The sequence below is a fragment of the Artibeus jamaicensis genome, unplaced genomic scaffold, assembly GCF_021234435.1.
Source record: "Artibeus jamaicensis isolate MK-2021 breed Jamaican fruit bat unplaced genomic scaffold, CSHL_Jam_final scaffold_1031, whole genome shotgun sequence".
NCBI classification, from domain to species: Eukaryota; Metazoa; Chordata; class Mammalia; order Chiroptera; family Phyllostomidae; genus Artibeus; species Artibeus jamaicensis.
The window spans coordinates 8,975,000-8,997,842 of record NW_026522026.1 but is presented as its reverse complement, the minus strand read 5'-3'; the positions used below and the strand labels follow the sequence as shown (position 1 = coordinate 8,997,842).

The 22,843-nt window shown below is 40.6% G+C and overlaps 1 protein-coding gene across 2 annotated transcripts in view; it reads left to right on the top strand.

The window, feature by feature from the left end:
- Window positions 1–22,843, top strand: part of RASGEF1B (RasGEF domain family member 1B) — a 524,372-nt gene that overhangs the window by 488,111 nt on the left and 13,418 nt on the right. For both annotated transcript variants that reach the window (XM_053655647.1, XM_037155604.2), the window contains 7 exons: window positions 10,627–10,809; window positions 12,522–12,644; window positions 13,016–13,153; window positions 19,578–19,790; window positions 20,252–20,326; window positions 21,776–21,871; window positions 21,989–22,091. In XM_053655647.1, the coding sequence (XP_053511622.1) occupies window positions 10,627–10,809; window positions 12,522–12,644; window positions 13,016–13,153; window positions 19,578–19,790; window positions 20,252–20,326; window positions 21,776–21,871; window positions 21,989–22,091 (931 nt within the window). The remainder of the gene's footprint in view (window positions 1–10,626; window positions 10,810–12,521; window positions 12,645–13,015; window positions 13,154–19,577; window positions 19,791–20,251; window positions 20,327–21,775; window positions 21,872–21,988; window positions 22,092–22,843) is intronic.

Here is a 22,843-nt window from a genome sequence, read left to right as displayed (position 1 = left end):
GAGGATTTGTCCGAGTTCTAGTCGCGTTCATCCTTTCTTCATCTTCTCTTCTAGTGCACTCAGCTAGGTTGTTTCCTCATACTTATTGGCTAGTTTCCGTGTGTGGGTGTGGAGGGGGGTGAGAGTGGGGGGAGTGGAGGTGGAATTGTTTATTTTTGATGTCGGAGCTGCATAATCTAGGGTCTGATTTAGAACGGGACAAGGGGACCCAAGTGATGTGCTCGCCCCGGTGGCGTGATATCCTTTCATCTCACTCCCGTTCAGCGGGCGAACTTGGGGCACACCGAGTCGCCTTGCACTTGCCAGAGCTCAGGTGAGTCGCCGCGGGTGACCTGGCCATAATAACATGAACTGAGGGTACCTGGGAGCCTCGCGGGCTCTTTCTAGGGTAACGGTGGGGACAAGAAAAAAGCAAAATCGGCGTCTCTGTGTGTCTGTGTGCGCGCACGGGTACCACTTGAGTATTGCTTCTCATCTTACCCCAAATGAATTGGCGCAGTTAAGCAAAAGCAACGTGCAGAAGGTGGACAAGTGCATTAGATAGCAGGAGGAGATCTCTAGGGAGAGCCTTTCTCTGGTGGATGTAAAATCTGTCATCGTCGATTAATCCGGAGGGTATAATGTGTATAGATGAAAACACATAGAGATGTGCGTAGGTGTGTTTGGGCCGAACACGTCTCCAAGGAATCTTTCGTCAGCAGCACCACGTGACGGTGGTCAGGAACTGCTGGGTGCGTAGATCTATATTTAGCCCTAGATGATCTGTGCAGGGAAGGTCTCTGAACTGGGTACATAAAAGAGGAAGAGTCTAGGGATGAGGGGTTTGCACTCTTGGATAATGTCTGGTACAGTCAGACTCAGATGAGGTGAATAATTATTCTTTCCTCTCGAAAACGGTAGCTAGAGCTTGGCATGTGATCGCTGTGTCTCAATTTAAAAACAGTTGGGTCATGGTGACAAGGCTACGCTAAGAAACAGGGAGGTTGCAATTAACCAGGGTCTATACCAATTGGAGAGTTGGGAGGAAAATAGGAGGTCGGGTGGGGTTTACAGCAAATGGAGAATTGATCTCTGAAAAGGAAAAGGAAAAAGAAAAATTCTTGGCTGTTGATATTTTCATAGAAAAAAAGTGTCAGCTTGTTAGACTTTTTCCGTTAATGGTTCTTTATTTGGGAAAGGAGATAAGTAGCTGAGCCAATGAGGACCCAGGGCACGTTTGATAGACACCTGGGTTCACAGGTAGTGCTATATTATGCCTTGCAAGCAGATTTTCTGGCAAAGATGAGATGATCACTACCGATTAGCAAATTTCTTGTTGGCATTCTTCCACTACATGTCCTCCAATCCTTTGTTTTCCTAGAGGTGGCAACACTTCTGGCTGCTAAGCATACAGGCCTTGGATTTTCTGGCTGTCTAATGGAGGGTTAAATTCTTATAATTTATTTCTCCCATGTGCATTTTCAGTCTTGATGGATATTATGTGCTCCATTAGACAGTTAATCTGCCACTGCCACACCTGATACCTGGGGATCATATTTTTTGAAATAGAAAATCACCAGAAATCATTTACATATATTGTATTCCCCCCCAGCATAGCATCTAATTTAACTTATTCTTAGGTATATATTTCTGAATATTTATCATTTATCACAATAAGACATGTTTCTTACATTATTGCTAACATTACTATATAAAATTAACTACTGACTAATAGTAGTTAATAAGTGACAATAGGGGGAAAATCAATTGACTATCACCTATCTACAAAAAATGGTCAGGATATTGGAGGGGAGGAGCTGGGTGACTGTCCATGCCAGGCAAGGTACCCAATATGGCACAGGAAGTGATGGGATCAACTGCATCAATCTCCAAAGGCAACCTGGTGGAATTAGACTTGCAGCAGCATTTGGATGACCCCAAAAAGAGTATCTCTTTGGACAGGAGATGGAGAAAGAAAGGTATTCTTCTTGAGAGAAAAATATGGAATCTCTGAAGCAGGGATTGAGAATCTTGATTCTAATGCCTATACATAACAGATGCAAAGGCCATTATCACATTCTGCGAGATCTTCAAGACACAAATTGTACTATTGAAAATACTGTGGTTGAATTCAGGGGTTGCCTCCCCCTCCCTTTCACTTTTCAAGAACCACAGTGGCCCTTTCTTGGTTCTTCAGTGAAATCTACAAAAATGATATCTGTGCAACCCTCAGTTATCCTAAAATGGCAGATGTTGTAGCCTAGTGCTGTGGACAGATTTCGGCCTTTGGAACAAAGAGACTAAGGTCCTAGCCAGTCTGGTACCCTAACGAGTCACCGATTCCCTATACCTGCAAATATCTGTAAAATTAGGGTGTTAAACAAGATGACTTACAAGTCCCTTTTAGCTCTCTGATAATTGATTCACTTTGCTGTATTGTCACTTCACACGTTTGTACCCTGTATTGGTGGTGGAAGAACGAAGGTTGAAGTGATCTACAAGGAGATATTCAGCCACTTTCTGGGTGCATGGAAGTGAGGACAGGAGAGTGAAATGTAGTGTTATGGATGAAAACTCCGGAGAGATTTAATAGTTCCTTAAACTGCTTTTAGTTTTCTCCTGCAATTATATTTTAAAATACTAATTATCAAGAAGGTTGAATCAGGAAACTTTTTAAAATTAAGCCAGTGTTGCTATTTGCTAAATTTTAAACCAGTTTTTGGCCAGTCTTTTTTTCCCTTAGGTTTATATATTTATTACTTTATTACATCTAGGAAATCATTCAACTGATAGAAGTTTTATTAGGAAACCCTGGTGTGAGGATTAGTTTAACACAGGAAAAGTACGAAATAAGCCTTGTCAGAAAGGAAACACTTTACTGTGTAGACTACCAGTATCTTTCTGTTTATCTGGAAGAATGGCGGGGGAGGCATTGGTGTAGTTTTTCAAGAACTTGCAGCCCAAAAATAAAATTATCCCAGTAACCATGTTTTATAGTAAACTGCAGATAAGAAATTCTGCTTGTGTCCTAAATGTCCTCACTATGTATCTACTTGTTTTCCTGTGGAGATGAATTGGGTTTAGGTAAAAGATTTTCTCCCAAATAATATTCTGTAATTTGGTTTGAGATGTGTCTAGCCATTTTAGCCACATGTGACTAACAGCTACTGTATTGGGCAGTGCCAAAGAGGAATATTTCCAATACCCCAGAAAGTTCTTTTTTTGACATTACTTAATTAGCTGAGGATAATTTTGATTATCCAGAAGATCACTTTTATTCCTATGGGAAAATGAAATAATTAATCTCATCATAGACAGTCATTTAAGATATAGGAAATAAGACTAACTGGCTTTATCAGCCAGTATATATTTTCAGCAGTACAGAATGAACTATACCACTTTTCTAAGTTCAACAATATGCCAAGATTACAAATACTACTTTTTCAATTTTTCTCCCCAGAACTGTAGTTGTCCTTTTGCTTCTGTGAACCAGCACCGGCTATTATTATTACTGGAAAGCACCATCTCTTTCAAAGACCATGAATGTAGAGCCATCTACTGTTAAACTCGGGAACTGCATGGAAGTTGTAGATGATTACAAACGATGCAAAAAGAATGTCCGCATATTCTGCCATTCATTCCCAGAACACAGATTTACCTCATAGATATGTTTTAAATGACTATCCAGGTGCATTTAGAATTTCCATGTACTGAAATGTTGTTTTGTGTTTGAATAAACTGCTAGCAAGATATTCCTAAGACAAAAGATGAAAAGTTTTGGCTTTGTTTGTACTCCGGGGAAACAAGGTAGTAATTACTTAAGTCAGAATCCCCTGTTTCCATCAATTAAGAATAAGTAAAGACTTTTTTTAAAGTAACGTCTAGGACAAATCAAGCAGAATGCAAATTCATTTTTTGTATGGAAGCCAACATAACAAATCAGAAAATAATACCATCATTTCATTATTGTGGAGAGAAATAAGACCTTCTTTCCCCCCAAATACTGATTTTCCCCCCTTGACTGTGAAATCTACCAAGCATCTGTGGCTCCTTTACAAAGAGTGTACTTATTGGGGAGTTACTTACTTTTGTTCACGTTCCAGAGAAGTGAGTGGATTCTGAGTTGTTGGCTCTGTATGTTTGTCCTCTCAACGCAATACCTCTTTTTCCCAGGTTAGCAGATTTCCCAGGACTTCTGCAGTTTCCAGAGCTGTTCCTGGACATCTCTGCTTTTAGGACTGCCCATGGCTGAGGAAAGGACTGAGAAGATCATCTTTTAGACATTTTCAGGATCAAAATAAGCCATATTTTAGACAGTGTCAGAAACTTGACTTTACTGTTGTTAGATACACTGTATGAACTTGCAGTCATTCCTTGTATTCTGAGATCCAGCAGTGCCAGTGAGGTACCAGCTGGGGTAGAGCTGAAATATATGAGTGCTTTCTCATTCAGATCTCTGAAACCTCAAATGAGAACAGAAAGAAGCTATCTCACCAGAGTACAAAGTTCCTTTGGAATCTAGGTGGATATGGGGGAACCAGGAATTCCAGGGTATTAAATTAAGCCTCTCCTCACTAAACAAATGTGCTTTCAATGTTCAGCTGTGATACGGAGGCCTTCCTCCACTTCTGTGGGTTTTTTTCTGTTTCTTTTTTTTTAAATTGGGACATATGCTCAGCATTTGACCAGGAGCTAAAAGATAGTGATCAATGTAAAGACTTTGTATTTATTAAGTATTTGAAAAAACACTTCTTTTCTTTGACTCCTACTTTTTCTGTCTCTTTCTCTTGAGTGTAAAGGAAATGCTGACTCGACATTCTGGGAGAGATTTACAAGGCAGCTATAGCAGATGCTGAAAGATAGCTTTTGATTTAGTTCCCACACCCATCTTTTCCTTGACCTCTTTTCCAGTTGGAATTGTCACCTGAAACCACCTTCTCCTGGTGCACCTGCCTCGTCATAAATAACATTGTGAAAAAGCAGTCGCTAATCCAAACACAGTCTGCTGTTGAGAAAAAGGCAGCTTTTCATCTGGTGCTTTCGTTGCTTTGAAACCATTAGGCATGCCTTTCAAATCCATTCATCCCTTAAATCACCCAGTGCATGCTTCCTTGTGGCTGGATCAATGTCAGGCTGAACTTTTACAAGGTCCTTGGAAGAACATGATATATCTTTGTGAATTAGCTGTCCCGGTAAGATATCTTGTCTGTCAACCAACTTTCCAGCTTACAAATTAATTTTAAAAAGAACATTCATCTTGTGTATCTGGGTAGGATACACCTTTTACTTCTCTTTGGGAAGTTTTCCAGCAGGACCTGTAATCTGCTGCATGCTAGCTTTGGTGTTGCCAGACTTTCTTTTAGTCTGGCTCATTGTTTTAAAAACCAAAATCTGTTTTTCATTGTTTCATCACATCCTCTCCATCTCAAAGGACTGCCCCAATTTAGGGGGGGAAAATGCTTATTTAAATATCTCTACCCAAGTCAAAAGGAGTGTCCTTTTTAAAATCCTCTTCAACTCCATATGATTGCTATACCTGATGAAAGTACAGTAGTCTTTGATTTCTAAGGAGGAGTCTTGAATGTGTTAAGCCAGGATTCCCTTTAGAACCATCCGCTCTCCTCCTCTGAGGCGGAGTAGATACAGATCTAGCTTCTGTGCAGGTTGGCACATGTACATCCTAACCTATAGCCTGAGCTCCTTGAAAGTACAAGCAAGCTTGTTGCCATTCTCGTGGAGAGACGTTTGTGACTTCCCAAAAAGAGGTAAGAGCCCCTGGACAAACAGAATGTATTCTGAGTTCCTAGGAACTGGTTGACAAATGCAACTTTGTAAGGTGAGCATCACTCGGGAGTTGAACCTGCCCTTTGCCTTTTCTTACTGGGAGTGATTTTAATCACTCAGTAGGAAGTCAGCAGCTTGTTCAATGTCTCCCATAAATCTCCCTTTTTCCAAAGGAATGAACTAATTTGAAGTTTGACTTAATATTCAAATGAATGGCAGTAGTTAACTTCATGCTGTCACATATTCTAATTTTGTAAAAGAGTCCATTTTTCCTAAATGAGGTTTTAGGTTAGCAGGTGCCCATGGATAGGTATGTTGGGTTGGGCAAAATTTGTGCTAAAGAAGAATGACCATGGAGAAGCTGATTTTGAAATCATGTTGGAAAGGGCAGAGAGGAGCAAATTGAGAGTTCACAGGCCCCCAGAGACAGAAAATGTTAAATATGAGAGCTATAAAGAAATTTGCTGCAGATAAAAAATCAGAACTATACTGAGATTGAAGGAGAAATAAATGGAAGCTATGGGATAGGAGCCTCATGCTTAGCTCTTTTTCTGCTAGGAAACCATTAGCAAAGGAGTCTTAGAGTTAGCGGTGCCCAGGGATAAGTAGTGCTCTGGATTGTCATGTCCAGTACTTGGATCTTGTATTGTTCTGAAACAACAGCCAAGCCAGTATTTAATCTGAGTCTTTTCATTTTCAGAATTGAAGCAGGTAGAACTAAACTCCTGGATGTTAAATCTTAGTAATCCTGAACAACAGTAGTTCTTGAAGTGGGTGATACTTGGTAGAAAAAAAAAACCTACTATGTTTACTTGTTAGGTATTTAAAAATACACTTCACAAACAGTACTTTCTGTGCCATTTTGCTGACCTTTCCCCTTGTTTATCAAGTGTATCTATTACACCAGGCGGTTGATCTTTCCAGAAAATGGCTAGGCAGGCCACTTGTTAAAGGTTATCCAGAGACGGGGAGCATATCCTATGACCCATGATCTTTCTTTCGGTAACTTGTCTCATTAACATTTTTTACTGCAAATCTATAAAGTATACACAAGCAAATATTATTGCGTTTCACTGACTTTAAGGTGCCATTCATTGTAAGATGCTCTTTTATTTTATATATTGCTAAACAGATTTAAACATCTTATTAGTCTTCTTATCACTTCACTATTTATGTGCAAGCTTATTTCAAAGATACCAAAATATAAAGAAATATACATTAGAATCTCTGAAATCTTTATCAAGATGGGACTGTGTTTTCATTGCAAAGGTCAGTAGCTTAAACACCCTTATTGATAGTGTTGCTTTATAAGAAGGGTGATTAGTGTCCTCAATACATCTTTGGAGCAAGGATTTATGTAGTGCATGTAAAACATAAATTTTTCTAATAGCCTACAATTTGGGACAGACTGACAGATTTTTCATTTTATGGTTAAAAGAGGTTCAAAGAAGACCACTTGCAGTAGAACGTGATGTGGCATAATAAATTTTGAACTTGACATCTGAGACCCTGCCCTTTCTGTCCCTTAATCTGACATAAAATTCCGAGAGAGTTATTACAGCTTTTCTGAACCTTAGCTTCTCAGGCAGTCAAAACAGAGTGAGGGTGCCTGCGGAACAGAGGTTGTAGAGTCCAAAACTTCGGCCGTAAATGGTAAACCTCGCACAGGCAGGGGCTGCATACCGTGCTCCTCAGGTGAGGGGCCTTCAGGGGCACAGAGATGCGAAGGACTGTGGGAGGTGGGGACCCTTTCTAGCACGCAGGATTGCATAGCAGGGGACTGTGCAGCTAAAGAAGGGAGAAGGCTTAAGGAACTGTAAGATGATGTCTTGACTATATGGCAAGGGAGAAAATATAACTGCTGTGTATGAATAAGGGGCTGGAGTCTCTTGGAATGACTTGAATCTCAGCAGTTGCTATGTTGAAGTTCAATGATCAAGGTGGCTCATGGGAAAATTAAATCAGCTGGTTGGCAACAGAACTTTGAAAGGTAGAAAATGATCTGTGACATACTCCCTTCTTAAAATTGATTTTTAAGTATGATAAGCTGTAACTCTAATGGACTTTCCTTGACTCGGTTTCCATCGCTATTAGCAGTATTTTCTTTTGGTGCCTGGTGGAGGGGGTTTTCTAAGTGTTGGGACTTTGCACCTCCTCAGACACATTCTTTGTGTTTCTGAGGAACAACACAAAAGCTGTTTGCTTTTGCTCTAATAAGGCTTCAAGAAGAACTTTGCTATAAGGAAAACTGGCAGTTTTGTTAGAGTTTCAGAAGGGGTAAGTAAAATTGGAAGTCATTTTCCAGATGACAAACCGGCCAGGGTGGGAGTTGCAGGGTAAATGACTTTCCAAAGTGTTCAGGGCTGTTAAGCACCAGATGAGGGCTTCGCTAAATCAGGGTCCTTGTTCAGATCTGAGTCCTCATCTGCTTGATGGGAGCGTGTAATGAAGAGGTACGAATAGTTGGTGGCTTTTGGTGCTGATTCCTTGAAAGGGAACTCTGAATGACTCATGACTAGTTTATGGGTTCATGTTAGTGTTAATAAACTGAAGGTACCCTGGTGCAAAATTCAAGGCAGTTCCATTGGGTGCACTTGGGGCCATAGCCACAGCATGGTGGGATCTCAGCCTGCTCACTTCATGCCACCTCTCAGGGTTTTACTTTGCACGCTTACAAAAAGAGGAGACTGGACCTGATTGTAGTGGCACTGGACTTTTTCTTCTTCTGTGACCGTCTTGTAGTCATTGCTAGTGACTTAGGATACATGTCCTTCCACACACTTGAAGCCTCTGAATCCTCCCCTCTCATCCTCAGGCCTTTTGGCAACCACTTCTAATTGATTGCTGTTATTACAGAACATGAAATGAAATCCATTTTCCATCCTGGACAGATGATTTGTATGGTCCTTTTGAACTCACATTTTCTGAAATTCTCAAATCCTGGTCAGCCATCTCTCAAAAGCAATTTACAAGCATGTTGTCAGTAGTGATGAGTAGTAAGTGGAGAAACTGAGGAAAATTCATGGTTCCAGGCAGAGAAATAAGAAACTGCCAGGGCACGATGGCATGAGTTACACCTGTTATCCTGAATGTGAAGGACGTGTGTAGATTTAACCATCTAATGCTGTGGGAAGCCAGACCTAGTGTTCCCTTCAGGCTCTCAGATGTAGCTTTTACATGCTTCTCATTCCAGGTCCCCGTGTCCCAGTTTAAGAACATTTCGCGTTTCTCTGAGCAAGGATAGACAGGCTCTTGTTTTTTATTCCCATCAAGGATTTGCACATGAATTTGCACAAAGATTATATTGCACATGAATTGTACTCATAGAAAACTGGCAACTGGAAGAGGACAGAAACATACTTTGTCCATTGCCTTGTGAAATGTTAACACTGAGTTATTTATTTAACCGGGAATCCTACGTGTGAGGTCTTGCCAATGAAGTGTGGAGCATTTGTGTTAATGTTTACATTCCATAGTTCCTGATTCTTTGGCCATGACCTTGTCCTGCCTAAGTGAGAGGCACAGCGATGATGACCCTGATGTTAACCAGTCTCCCCAGAAAGAGTGACTCTCAGTAATCACTTTCTTCCCATTTGTGGCTATGATTTCAGGGATCCTTTCACATTTTCTCCTTAGCATTGGTATGTGGATGGAATGGAGCATAAAATGTTGAAGTTTTTTCTGTATTTCTTTTGGGGATGCTGCTTTCCCTAAATGCCATTTTCACCTGCCAGGTCGGCTGCATCAGGGGCGCTGTTTTTCTTAGCCTCACCCCTGGCCGCCCCCTGCCAAGGCACCTGCACACATTGTGAGGCTGTGGCCCCCATTCACTGGAGCTGGAACAGATGCCCCAGCAGTGAGGGATGTGCCTTCTTAGACAGGGCTGCATGGCCCTGCCCCATTCGGATGCCGATGCCTTTTGGCATCCTGGGAAGAAAGCCTAGCCCAGGTTTTGCCCTCCTGCAGCCTCCACACACCCTGTCCCAGTCAGCCCAGAGCTGGAGTTCGGCTTCCTCTCATTGTTTGATTTCTGAAACCCTCAGTCTGGGTAGCTCCTGAATGCCTCCATCGTCCAGACATGCTGCCAGAACTGGGGGGTCTGTTCCCTGCCCTGGGAGCTCTGTCCCTAGGAATCCAAAGAATAACTTACTAGCCACTGGCCTCTGCTGAGCACCCTTTAACAAGGCTTTGTGAGATGCAGAGCACACAGATGGACAGGGCCGGCACACTGCCCCTTGTTCTCCAAGTCAGGTGTCTTCTCAGCCCATGTGTTTACTGAGAACGGGAGCTCCTCACCCCCGAAAGAATTTTGACCCAAAGGAGTAAAAATCAACAATATCCTACCTTCCAGTGAAAGCTGGGGAGTCAGCGTTCAATCTCTTGATACATACACACACCTATGACCTACACACACACAGAGTGTACTTCCATTCTAGGTCACGTTTTCAACTTTTGGTTAGCTCCTGATCTGTGCCCAATGCTAGTCTGATATTTCTTAAGTGTTAGGTAATACTTCCCAGCTTTGAAGGCTTGCATATTTCCTACTTAGGACCATACTTGCCTCAGTGGGGTAAAGCAATGACCAGATGTGAAGGATTGATATCTAAATATGGCACCCAGGGACTTGAATTTAAAAGTCAATCTTAGTTCCTTTGATCTAAACATTTTATGCTATTTCATTGAATGAGATTGGTACTCAAAAGTATTGGCTTCTTGACAGGTTCTGATATCGTATCAGAACCTAACCTGGTTTTAAAATGGCTAGTTCCGTCCTTACTGTTAAAGCATAGTCCTATTAAAGCTTATTTTTCTTTTGGACTTCACAGCATTAATACTTATGTTCTCCTTTTTTATTTATTTTAGGAAAGCATGCCTCAGACGCCTCCCTTTTCCGCAATGTTTGACAGCAGTGGTTACAACCGAAACCTTTATCAGTCTGCAGAGGACAGCTGTGGAGGGCTGTATTACCATGACAACAACCTCCTCTCTGGATCTCTGGAAGCGCTCATTCAGCACTTGGTACCCACTGTGGACTACTATCCTGACGTAGGTATCCCTGTACTCCAGACACACCCTTGGTTTATAATTCAGCAGAAATGATAATGTAATACTCAGGGACCCTAGGGTACTACAGGATTACATCTGGGATGCTAAGAATTTTTCTAATAAGAAATTGCATACAACTACTGACTGCTTTAAGATCAAAGTGGGCCTGGGGATGATTCAGATTTTGGTTGTGGTCTGCATGTCAGTTTCTTTTCAGAGTTGGTACCACAGTGTAGGCAGTCGGATACCGTCTAAGTGAAGTATCTGTAGACTTGATTCTGGCATATAGCTTGGTCCTTAAATAGACATGCCAGAGAACATGGGATACTCTCAGAATATTTAATGCCTTTTTGTTTCCAAGATAATCACTATGCTGGAAAAAGGAAAGTTAGGAAAATGTCATAGCAAAGAGAAAAAGTGTTATATTCAAGACACAATTCTTCATGACATCAGATGACATGCTTGCTTATGTTTTACTTTGATAAGAGACATTTGTATAGATCATACTTTCCAATCTAGACAATTCATTAATATTTACTTAGTCCTTCAAGCAATCTGAAAAGGCTAGAGAAGACAAATTCATAATTTGCATATGGTCTCACTTCTGGTATCAGCAATCAAGTCCAGCTTTTCTAATTTTGGAGCAAGTGATATTTTTCCCCTTCCCTGGCACCTCAGCTGCCCTGTCAACCAGCAGCTGGTTGTTGATAATGATTTTGTGAAAATATCTAGACAGTAGATTCATATATTTTTATAAATATAACAATGACCTTCCTGTGCATGGGAGGGTTTGTGCTCACCACTGTAATTCAACATAACGTTTCTTACTGAATTATCTCTTTGTGTTTTCTTACATAGCATTTTCAAGTATGTTGCCACACAGGGAAAACTTGTAATCAAAAGTAAAAGAAGTCCCTTGTTCAGCCCTATCTGTGTTTATGGGCTACTAAAGGCGCCACACAGGGCAAAAAGACCTATGGGATTTTCCTTTGCACTGGGAGTCTAAAACTGTTATAACAAATAAGAGCTACTTCATTACTGGCTTCTTGGGAGACAATGTGGTTAAAGAAAAGTGTATAGTGTGATATTGTATTTTATCAAATTGCTTAGCCTTTGAGTGAGTAAATGGAGTAGTTGAAAGCCTGCCTTTGAAGGCCGTGGCACAGCACACAAACGCTTCAGTGTGCCGCCCGGACACACTGGGGCGTTCTCGGACACACTGGGGCGTTCTCGGACACACTGGGGCGTTCTCGGACACACTGGGGCGTTCTCGAGCTGCTGCAGATCGGCTGTTTCTTCGGTTTCCACTGAATTACTGTAATATTGGGACACAGGGCATGGTTCTGTATGAGTGGCATATTTTTGTTAGATTTCTTTCTCTGGGCTGAATCCCATTCTCTCTTACCAGAGTGAGTTGTACGTCCCAGTGAGCTGGCTCCCAGAAGCTGGGTGTGAATACGTGCTGTGATAATTCCAGTAGCTAAACTGATCCTGCACTTCTGTTATTTTTAGTGTGGTTTAAAGGAAAAATACATGAGAAGGGAAAGGATAACTTCATTTTGTGGGTGTTTTACTACTAGTAAGCATCACTTTTGAAACTGTACCAATTAATTTTGATTAAGAGAACTTAATGAAATAAGATGTGTCATATGTAGGAAAAATGTTAGTTTCAAAGAGAATGTAACCATGTAATTTTTTTTCTTTTGCTACAGAGAACATACATATTTACCTTTCTACTCAGTTCTCGGTTATTTATGCATCCCTATGAGCTAATGGCCAAAGTTTGCCACTTATGTGTTGAGCACCAGAGACTAAGTGACCCTAACAGTGATAAGGTAATGATATGTTTTGAACTTTACATATTTTTCTATTAGGCTCAGTAACTCTGTGGCTTAGATTTTGTGCAGTTGGTCTCCTTATGTAACCCTAGTTTACTCCCAGGCTGAGGTGCATATGTCAGCTAAGCAAAGGGAATTGGGAACGGCATTAAGAGCACAGTACAGATCCAGTGTCACGGAAGATTCCTAGATGCTGCCTTAAGCTGGTGGCACTTGGCATTGACTTTGGGATGGGGGGACTAGAACCTCTCCTTCAAGGCCAAAGACTTTGCACTAGAAGTTTATCAGTGACACTGTTTGTAATTATTTATTTGATGTTGTCCATGGTAATTGACATCACTAAATTAGATTTTGCTTTTTCTCCCCAGAGCCAGATAAGAAAAATTGCACCCAAAATCCTCCAACTCCTGACAGAATGGACAGAAACGTTTCCTTATGATTTTCGGGATGAAAGAATGATGAGAAACTTAAAAGATCTGGCTCACCGAATAGCCAGTGGCGAGGAGGTGGGTAATCCGACTTCAGCACGACAGCTTGTATCTCTAGGCAGAACCTGGTGGGAGGTGATGCTGAATTAGGCATCAGAATCTCACAGCTTCCTGTCAAACGGGGATGATTATACAATCGCACCTCAAAGGGTATGGTCTAGAGTTTTATGTAATTAATTTTGGGGTATGTTCATTTCATGTCAATTCATGTACAGGATTTATGTTGTAAGCATGTTTTTTGTTTCTTTTATTTATTTTTAAATTAAATTGGGATAATGTTGGTTAATAACATTATATACATTTCAGGGGTACAACTTTATAATACATCATTTTTTTATTCCATTGTGTACTCACCACTCCAAGTCTCCTTCTGCAACATATACTTGACCCTCTTTACTCCACACCCCCTTGCACGTGTGTTTTCTAAAAATTTCTACTAAATCTGTTGGGGTAACATTGATCGATCACATTATATAAATTTCAGGTGTACAGCTTTATAATACATCTGCATACTCGACTGTGTGTTCACCACTCAAAGTCTAGCTTCTTTCCGAGTCCCTACGTTTGACCCCCTTTTCCCTCTTTGTCTGCTCCCTACGCCCTTCTCCCCTGGAACCACCATTCTGTTGTCTGCATCCAAGAGGGTGTTTGTCTTACAACCCATACATGTTCTTACTTAAGAGTCCCCGGGGAAGGCAGGGCACACAGAGGACGCACATAGAGAGAGGAGAGTAGGAGTGCTACAGACTGGAGAGGGCAGGCTCTGAGGAGCTCTTGGCCTGGATGAAAATGGCCCACGCAGTCTAGGAAGCTCTCTGGCTATGTCATGGTTATACAGATGGCACATGCTTGAACCCGCTAAGCAAGAAGTCAAAAACGATGTGTTTTTTCCCAGGGTTCTTTAGGGAATGTGGAGATTAAGCCCTAGCTTTCAAGCCAGGCTGACTAAATCCTGGTTTTTCTCTGGGTTTATTATTTGCTAGTTTCTATCATTCATCAAAGTCTTTTTTTTCTTTCTTCAACTATTTCAGTTTGGTCTCAGCTGGGCTAGTTCAAGGGGAAAAGGAGATCATGGTCCAAGGGTTGGACCAGAGTGTTAACCAGGCAAGAACACCTCCCTTTGCAAGTGCGTTTTAGTTTGACTTTACTTACACCTTTCTTCCTTCCAAAAAGGTTAGGCCTAGCGTTAGATATTACATATCATATTAGTAGACATAAACACTATTAGATATTACATATCATATTGTAGACATAAACACTAATAGATATAAAGTAACATTACTATATTAATAGATAATAAGTAGTATATTAATAGAAATAGACAGTTTGTCTCAACATTAGATGGAAATGAGAAGACAAATAGGCTGATGTTGAGAACCCATCCAAGAAGACAGGACTGCTGGGATTTGAGTGTAAGCTCCAGATAAAAGGTGAATACAGTTGGTTATATAATTTTTTTCTATCAGAAGAGAGAATGCATTCTAATTTGTCAGGTCATTAAATTAAATGCAATTTTCAAGAACTTTTGTATGACAGACTTTGTACAGGGGCCATAGAATGAGATCAGGGAAACTCATGCTCCTTGATAAAACAAGCAAATGGCGGCCATAAGATTAATGTTCAAATTAAGTTAGCAAAGGGGATTCTCTGAGAGAGGAGAGGAGAAAGAGAAGGATTCTAGTCATCTGGTGCCCGGAAGTTGATTCAAAGCTGGCACTTACCATAGGCGCAGATGGAAAGTCCCTTAGATAATCTTTCATAAAGATCACTTTCCTTGGGTGAACCTTTGATAAGAGCTAACTGGCTACAACGAATTCAGAGTTATCCTCTTTGAAACAGTCCTGGAGGGCTGGTATTCTGTGTTGAGGCTTGTTGGGAGAAGGTGTCTTTGTAGTTTTTGTGTTGCTGGTGAGCTCCCGGGAACAAGCTACTTAGGCACAGGTACAACATTTTCACATAGGAGGAGCTAGACAAAGCATTTGGCAGCCGTAGTGCTGTCTGGTTTCATGCGTTTTCCATTTACAAATGTGCTTCCTTGGGAACTCATTCTTTCAGTGGTGTGCTGTAAGGATCCCGGAGCAAGATTCCAGGTCTTCTCTACTTCTCGTGAATACATTTGAATACCATTTACCCCGCCTTAAAAAATCAGAATAAAATTTTATAAGATTAGCACTTGAAAAATGTGCACTTGTTTTCCTGCATTATGTTCTCATGAAAATGGAATTAACCCTTTTACTGTTTCCTTATGACATTACATTGAATCCAGTGCCGAAGACAGCCATTATTTCCATAAGGCTGAACAGGTGGTTTCCTGAGTCATTAAGCAAATTATGTCTGTTACCATCATTTTGCCACTTTGCATGTAACAGGTTCTAGCAAGGTATGAATTGGTAAGCCCCTCATTCACAAAGGCAGAAGTTGAGCATCACATTTCACTTTTGTAGCCAATGTTTCCTTAGGGGGTGTGGCTGTTGAGTTGCTTGCCAGGGTTCATGCTGGCTCAGTGACTTCATGACAAGCTGTTCAAAAGATTAGTGACTTCATAAGAACTTTTTCCTGTGTGAGGGCTGAGCCCCGAGTGTGTCGGTGCTTCATTTCAGTTCAGTTGTGTTTGGGTTCTTAACGTGGCAGTCGGCCTGCCTCCCTGATAAAAGGTAGAAGTGGTGACTTGGTCCTTTCCAAGAGGAACACCTTTTTTTAATCAACACTAATAAAAAGTGTTTGAAAATGCCAAATGGATGGCTTTTTGTCCTTGTCATGGGAGAGAGGGAGATTGTTTCTATCTGTGTTGGTTAGTTGGATCTTTTTTTTTTAAAACAAGATCAAGCCACTCAAGGGGTGGGTGGAACTTTGCAGGGGACCAAAGAGCCTGTGCTCTGGCTTCTGACCAGCACTCCTGTGTTAATAACAAGCCCTTAATAAACCTTGAGGTTTTCAGATGCTCTTTAGTGTGAAAAGAGATGAGAACATCTGCCAAGTCCACCCCAGGAATTGATTAAGCTTGGGGTTGGGTGGAGAGATGTCACCTGCCTGGATCAGGTTAGGTTTTACCGTGAAATGCTGTTCCTTCTATTTGTGTTCAGGATTCAAAATCAGGTCCACTCGGGCAATGGTCTGCTGTGCTTTGGCAGGTCCCTAAATTCCTTGTTCCTTCTTCATTTCTGTAAATCATAGAGGTGACTGCACTGTGTTAATGTCCCTTTCAGCTCTAAGATTTTGTGGTGGATGTTCCCTCCTCAGTTCTTTGTGTGGTGTGCCACTTACCTGTCATGTGCTTAAGTGTGTCTCCTCAGAGAGACCTTCCTTCACCACCCCAGTCACAGTCACACCCCCCGCCATTACTGGCTTTCACTGTCTCCTTCACAGCACTGTGTCATTAGTGATCACTTGTTCTTATGGCTTGGTTTTCCATTAGACTGCAGGCTTTGCCCCCTTTGCTCCCATAGCATCCTTAACTACTAGCTCAGTACTTGGCACTTATTAATAGGCACTCAGTACTGTTTGAATGAATAAATGAACAAACGATTTGTTTCCTATTCAGTTACCAGAATAAGAAAAACATATTTCCCTCCACTGAAAAATTATTTCTTTCTATGGGAAGAAGTGTGGGCTGGGGTTGGGACTTGTTTCTTCTTGCCTGGGACTTCACAGATTTTTTCTGACAGTCAGTGAATCCAGGTGTGCCCCCCACATACATAATGTAGTCAGGTTCTTCTGAATCTGCTAGGACAGTTCCACTCAATTTGGCTTAATATGTTCCCCCCTGGGGATTTGCCCCAAATAAAGTAGATTATTAGGACTTGCTCGGAAAGAACATGAAATGAAACTAATGATTGAATTACATGACAAATAACTATAGTGGGTTAAATGCAGTTTTCTTTTCATTAAAAGGCTGGTCTTTTTTATCTTTATTTGCCAGGTAATTACTGTCATTGGCATTTGAAGTTATAAAAAAGAATCAGTACATATTTAGCAATTCATGACTCAGTAGGGAAGCATGCATAACAATACAAAGCTTGGTTTCTTAAGGAACAATGGCAGCAGGAAACTTTTAAAAGAGGTTGCACACACATAAGTGTTCTCTCTGTTTCTCTCTCTCACACACACACACTCAAGGTGGGAGGAAGAGAGAGAGAGAGAAAGGCAAACAGACTAGTTCTTTGTTACTTGAATAGTTTTCCCCCATACTCTATTGTATATACATCTTCCCCGTATGCTTTGCTGTTTTTGCTCCCTAGCCGAACCCTCGAATGTACATCCCACTGCTCCCTCTTCCCTAAACAGGGATTCTTTGAAGTACAGAATATTTGGCTAGGCAGCAGGTAGAGCACTGGTTCTACCACTTTGCTGCACATCAGAATCACCTAAGGGGCATTTCTTACGACATTTGAAACAGAAGATGGAAGAAACCATCTTAAGTTCATAAATTTTTATTGTAACCCAAGAAAGTGGAAATAGAAGAAGCAAGGAAAACAGGGACCAGGGATTTAGTTTATTTACTTATTTATTTTTAGTGAGGTGTAATCGACATAAAACATTAGTTTCAGGTATACAACATAATGGTTTAACATTTGTCTGTATTGTGAACTGATCACCACAATAAGTCTGGTTAACACTGGCACCATCCACAGTTAATTTTTTCAATCTTGGGATAACTTTTAAGACCTACTCTCTTAGCAGCTTTCAAATATGTAAAACAAGATGATTAATTGTAGTCCCCATGCTGCACATTATGTCCCCTGGACTTATTTATTTCATAATTGCAAGTCGGTACCTTTTGACCCTCCTCGACCATTTTGTGCTTCCTTTCCTCCCCCCACCCTGTCCCTCCATGCAAGATTTTTGAAATAGCACTAAATTCAGCCTTGAACTGCTTTGAATTCCAAAGAAAGAGGCATTTTCTTTGTGTGACAAGCATATTAACCAATAGATAACATCTTCAAAACTGATCCTCTTAATGCTGTGGGGAAGATAGGTTTTTGAAGGTTCAGTTAAACACTTAAGCATTTCATTAGTGACTTTAGGGCAGTTCGTGAATGTTAAGAGGAAAAAAAAGTGTGTATTCCACTGAGTTTAAAGAACTCAATGGACTATATACCAGGTAAGTTGAGAAAAAGAAAAAAAAAGAAGTCTTTGGATGTATTTTTGCCTTGAGTACATTAGAACTGATCATTTCCAGATGCAGTTTCTCTTGGCTTATTATGCAGATATCTATTCATTTATTTTTGCAATATGCGCTGGTAACCAAATTGCATCCGTAAATAATATGGTTCTTACACTTGTAGGTGAGATGCCATTTAATTTTCAGATAAGTAATCTCAGTGATATTATGATAACCTTTTAAAAAGGAGCTGATTAGGCAGTGAAGCATAAAGAGGCCTTTCCATATCTGTAAATTTGCTGGGACTGTCCCTTTATGGAGCTGTTAATCTAAGGACCACGCTGGCATTGAATCAGCCCCTGTGCCTGGTTCTGACGGCCTTCGGACTTTACCACAAAGGATGACTTTTTTGTTTGGCAATTGGGGGCAAGAAAAGGAAGAATAAAAGAACTTCATAACTTACTTCAAAATAACTGTACCCCAGAGATTTATTGGGAAGTTATTTCTTTGACTTAACAAGTGTTTTAAAAGTCATTCATTGACATTTATTGATAATACATGCATTGCTTTTAAAACCAATTTCTCTTAAGTGTTGTGGCTGTAGCGTAATGCAGAAGTGAACAAAGTGGCAGATGACAGTAGCGTTACAGGGAGAATTGCCACGTGGAAGAGTTTGGTTGTGATCTGTAGCACTGGCTCATGAATCCCAAAGAAATGGACATGAGTCACGTGGAGGTCAGGCACCAAAAACTAATATCCACTGCTTCCTTGTGGTCACCCATGTCATGTGTGGAAGTCAGGCAGGTGGTTATGGGGTGAGTGGGAAGTAATGGTGTGTTTTTGTCAGGTAGCTGTCTGTGCCCTTAGACTAATGAAATTAGGAATGTTAAGAATGGGGAAATCACAAAGGCAGCACCAAAAAAAAGTATTAGAAAAAGGACGTCTGACTAGAGATCAATTTATTTTAATCCACCAAAATTAAACCAGTACACTCCTGTGCCAGCCCAGAGAACATTTAGTTATATGTGGTTCTTAGTACACTGGATTTCTTCTGTAGCAAATCTTAAACATCACTGTAGTGTTTTCTTGACCCAGACCGAATTGTACTCTCATAAGCAGTCCAATAAAAGAACTAAATCTAACAAGTCTGAAAAGACACATTTTGTGTATGTGTCTCTTTTAAACTATTTGAGGTTGGCTGAATTCCCCTGTAACTGTCTTGGGCCAAGGTGGTTCACCACCATCAAGGTGAAATCATTTAAATACATAGCCTGTGCGTTCATATAGCATTGAAACAGATGTGCAGATTGAAGGTGTAATCCAATGCTTCTTCCCTGGCAGACATATAGGAAGAATGTCCAGCAGATGATCCAGTGTCTGATCCGCAAACTTGCTGCTCTCAGCCAGTACGAGGAAGTCCTGGCAAAAATCAGCTCCACATCTACAGATCGGCTCACGGTACTCAAGACCAAGCCTCAGTCCATTCAGAGGGACATCATCACTGTCTGCAGTGACCCTTACACGCTGGCCCAGCAGCTGACTCACATAGAGCTGGTAAGGTTATTGTCCTGCTCTTTGCAGCCACACGCTTGGTTTGCTGTGGCAACCAGACAGTGTGTTTGTCAGCAGTGATGCTACCGGAGAGGTTAGCATGATCCAAGTGGAAAATTATCTGTGGAATAGCTGGAATAGGTTCTGTTTAGATGTTTGGATGTGAATGTTTCTGATATTCTAGGAATTCACTTTAAGATAAATACTAAGCAAGACTGAAAGAGCAAAGAGTTCACTGACGTTCCTCGTCTTCTCCCTCTAATTAATTTTCCCATAACGAGGTCAGCCTTTCACTATCTAGTGGAGCACTGACTTGAGCAGAAAATTGCTTCTGGTTAGGGTTAAAGGCTCATTTTACAAGCTGCCTTAGAAAATGGGGGCAGTGCCAAAAGTCCATAGACCGTCGAAAGTCCATTTCTTCTCATTTTTTGAAACACTGTTGACCTGCTGGGTTTGTGTTTCAGGAAAGGCTCAATTACATCGGACCAGAAGAATTTGTTCAGGCCTTTGTGCAGAAGGACCCTTTGGACAATGACAAGGTAATCAATCTACGCAGAGGTCAGCCCTGAAATCAGAAATGGAATTCCTCAGCCTAGGACCGTGGATGTGGGAGACAGAAATGGAACTATTTTGTTTTAGGTTTTAAAAGCAGCCCTGTCTAAGACTATAGTTGCAGGAATCATTTCTATAGTTTGTTAAGATCAGCCACGTCTGATTCTTTGCAGTAGTTGTTCCTGAGCCAGGTGTCCAAGTGCCTTTCCGGTTCTTACCCTCTCACCACTTTGAGCCTCTTCTTTTTCCTTACTGGGAAATTTAATGAGCAAGTAGATGCAGGCATTTGCAGTGATGCAGTTAGGAGAGACAATCATAATGGTTTTAGCAGATTAAAGGAAAAAGAAGTTAGGAGAGAATGCCCTGCTGTGACTCAACAATCGCAGGGCCGGTGAAGACAGGACACACATCCAGTGCAGTGAGTCAGGGGCCTTGCTGCTCGGCCTCCTGTGTTAAGGTGAATCCCTCATGAAGGGGTTATTGTCTGAGTGAAGCCCACCTGTAAGGAAAGTCACACTGGGCATGAACTGTGAAATCAGTGTACACACACAGACATTTTTTCCCCAGTGATCTCCAGAAGCATTTCAAATTATTAGGCAAAGACTGTATCACCCACTAATGAAAATTCCCCTTTGGGAGTAAGGGCCACAGCTGTTTTCCGGCCTTAGAATAGCTTCCCTCAGTACAGGAAGTGAAGATTAAGTTTTGCAATCAATAGAAGGCTAGTGGACTTTTTTATGTATTTGTTTCTTTTGGAAGGAGGAAAAAGAGGTCTAATTAACTTGTTCAGGCTTGGCCTTGAACTCCCAAGATGAGCTTAACTCCTTTGGTTTTTGCACAATAAGTTATTCACCCTAGTAAGGGCCACGATGGTGTAGACTTCCAATTATCTGTCTTGAAATATAATTTAGTTTCATGCTACGTGATGCTCCAAAATTTTGTCCTAGGCTTAATTTTTAGAAAAAAATTTCTAGTCTAGGGCATTCTCACCTTCTTCTTGTTATGTTAGTAGTAATTGGTATTCATACCCTTTGCATTAGGCAATATGGTCTTAGAATGCAGTCAAAACCCTTCCTTTGAATTGTATTTTTGAGGACAGTTAGTTCCCACTCAGAGTAACTTAATTTCCTGGGAGGGAAGGACACTGTGATGAAGGTATCAGAGTACATTGCTAGACCTTACAGGTTTCACTGGACTCTGTATAGTAAGAGATTCTGATATTTCTGTTAGGAGAGTCAAAAACATTAATGCCTTTGTCTCTCTCTCTCTCTCTCTCTCTCTCTCTCTCTCTTTCTCTCTCTTTCTCCATCTTTCTCTTTGTCTCTTTTCCTATAAAGATTTCCTAATTCATAAACTGAGAATAAATGACAAAAAATGAGAGTCTAATGCACTCTTCTTTTTCTCCAACTCATCTGCTCACTTTGCTTTTCTTCTAGAGTTGCTACAGTGAACGGAAGAAAACACGAAACTTAGAAGCTTATGTGGAATGGTTTAATCGCCTCAGTTACTTGGTTGCTACGGAAATCTGCATGGTGAGGAAATGAGTTTTCTCTCTCTCTGAGATCTCCATATAATTTTTCCATAGTTATTTTACATCTGTTGGGTCTGCATGTTTGATGACTTCCCTCATTTTTCTTTTTTCTATACAGCCTGTAAAGAAGAAGCACCGGGCAAGGATGATTGAGTATTTCATTGACGTCGCTCGAGAGTGTTTTAACATTGGCAACTTTAATTCCCTGATGGCAATAATCTGTGAGTATTTTTTGGAGGATACATGTTCTTTATTTATCTAGGTCCATTTTTATAAGTCTTGTGAAATGTATCTTCTGAAATTTGCAAATAATACAGTTTTATTCATGAAAACTGTAGTTTTTAATCCTGAATTCTTTCAGAATGTTCAGAATGTACAGAATTGGTACAAGGCTGTATAATCTTTTTGAAGTATACTAAACTTCATGATACATTTAGTCAATTTATCCTCATCTGATTATTTACCTATAAAAGCTTGTGAGATATTTATATAAATTATTTTCAAAAGTATTTGGGCAGTTTGTATGTCCAATATTATAGAAATATTTGATATGAGATTAAATAATATGATTTCATCAGTGTGGACAAGAGGGTATCTGAGAAACTGGAACATTTTCTTAAATGACATGACTTTCACACACACTGCATGTGCTCACACATGACTTTCACACACACTGCATGTGCTCAGTAAACATTTGTGTATTCACCTGGCTCTTTAGAGTCAGGCTGAGTGTGAGCCAGAGAACCCACCAAATTTAATTCAATAATTTTGATCCTAATAAACTCTCTCACCAATTTCTTTTACCATTTTTTTTCATATCATTTCCCCTTTGTTTTTCCCATAAAGACCAGAATGGTATCTAAATAGGTGACCTGGAAGATCCAGAGTCTAGTTAATAGATGATGATTTAATTTTAAGTATGTAAGAATTCATGGAATGCATTTAATATTTACTTAATTATTTTTTCTCTTAA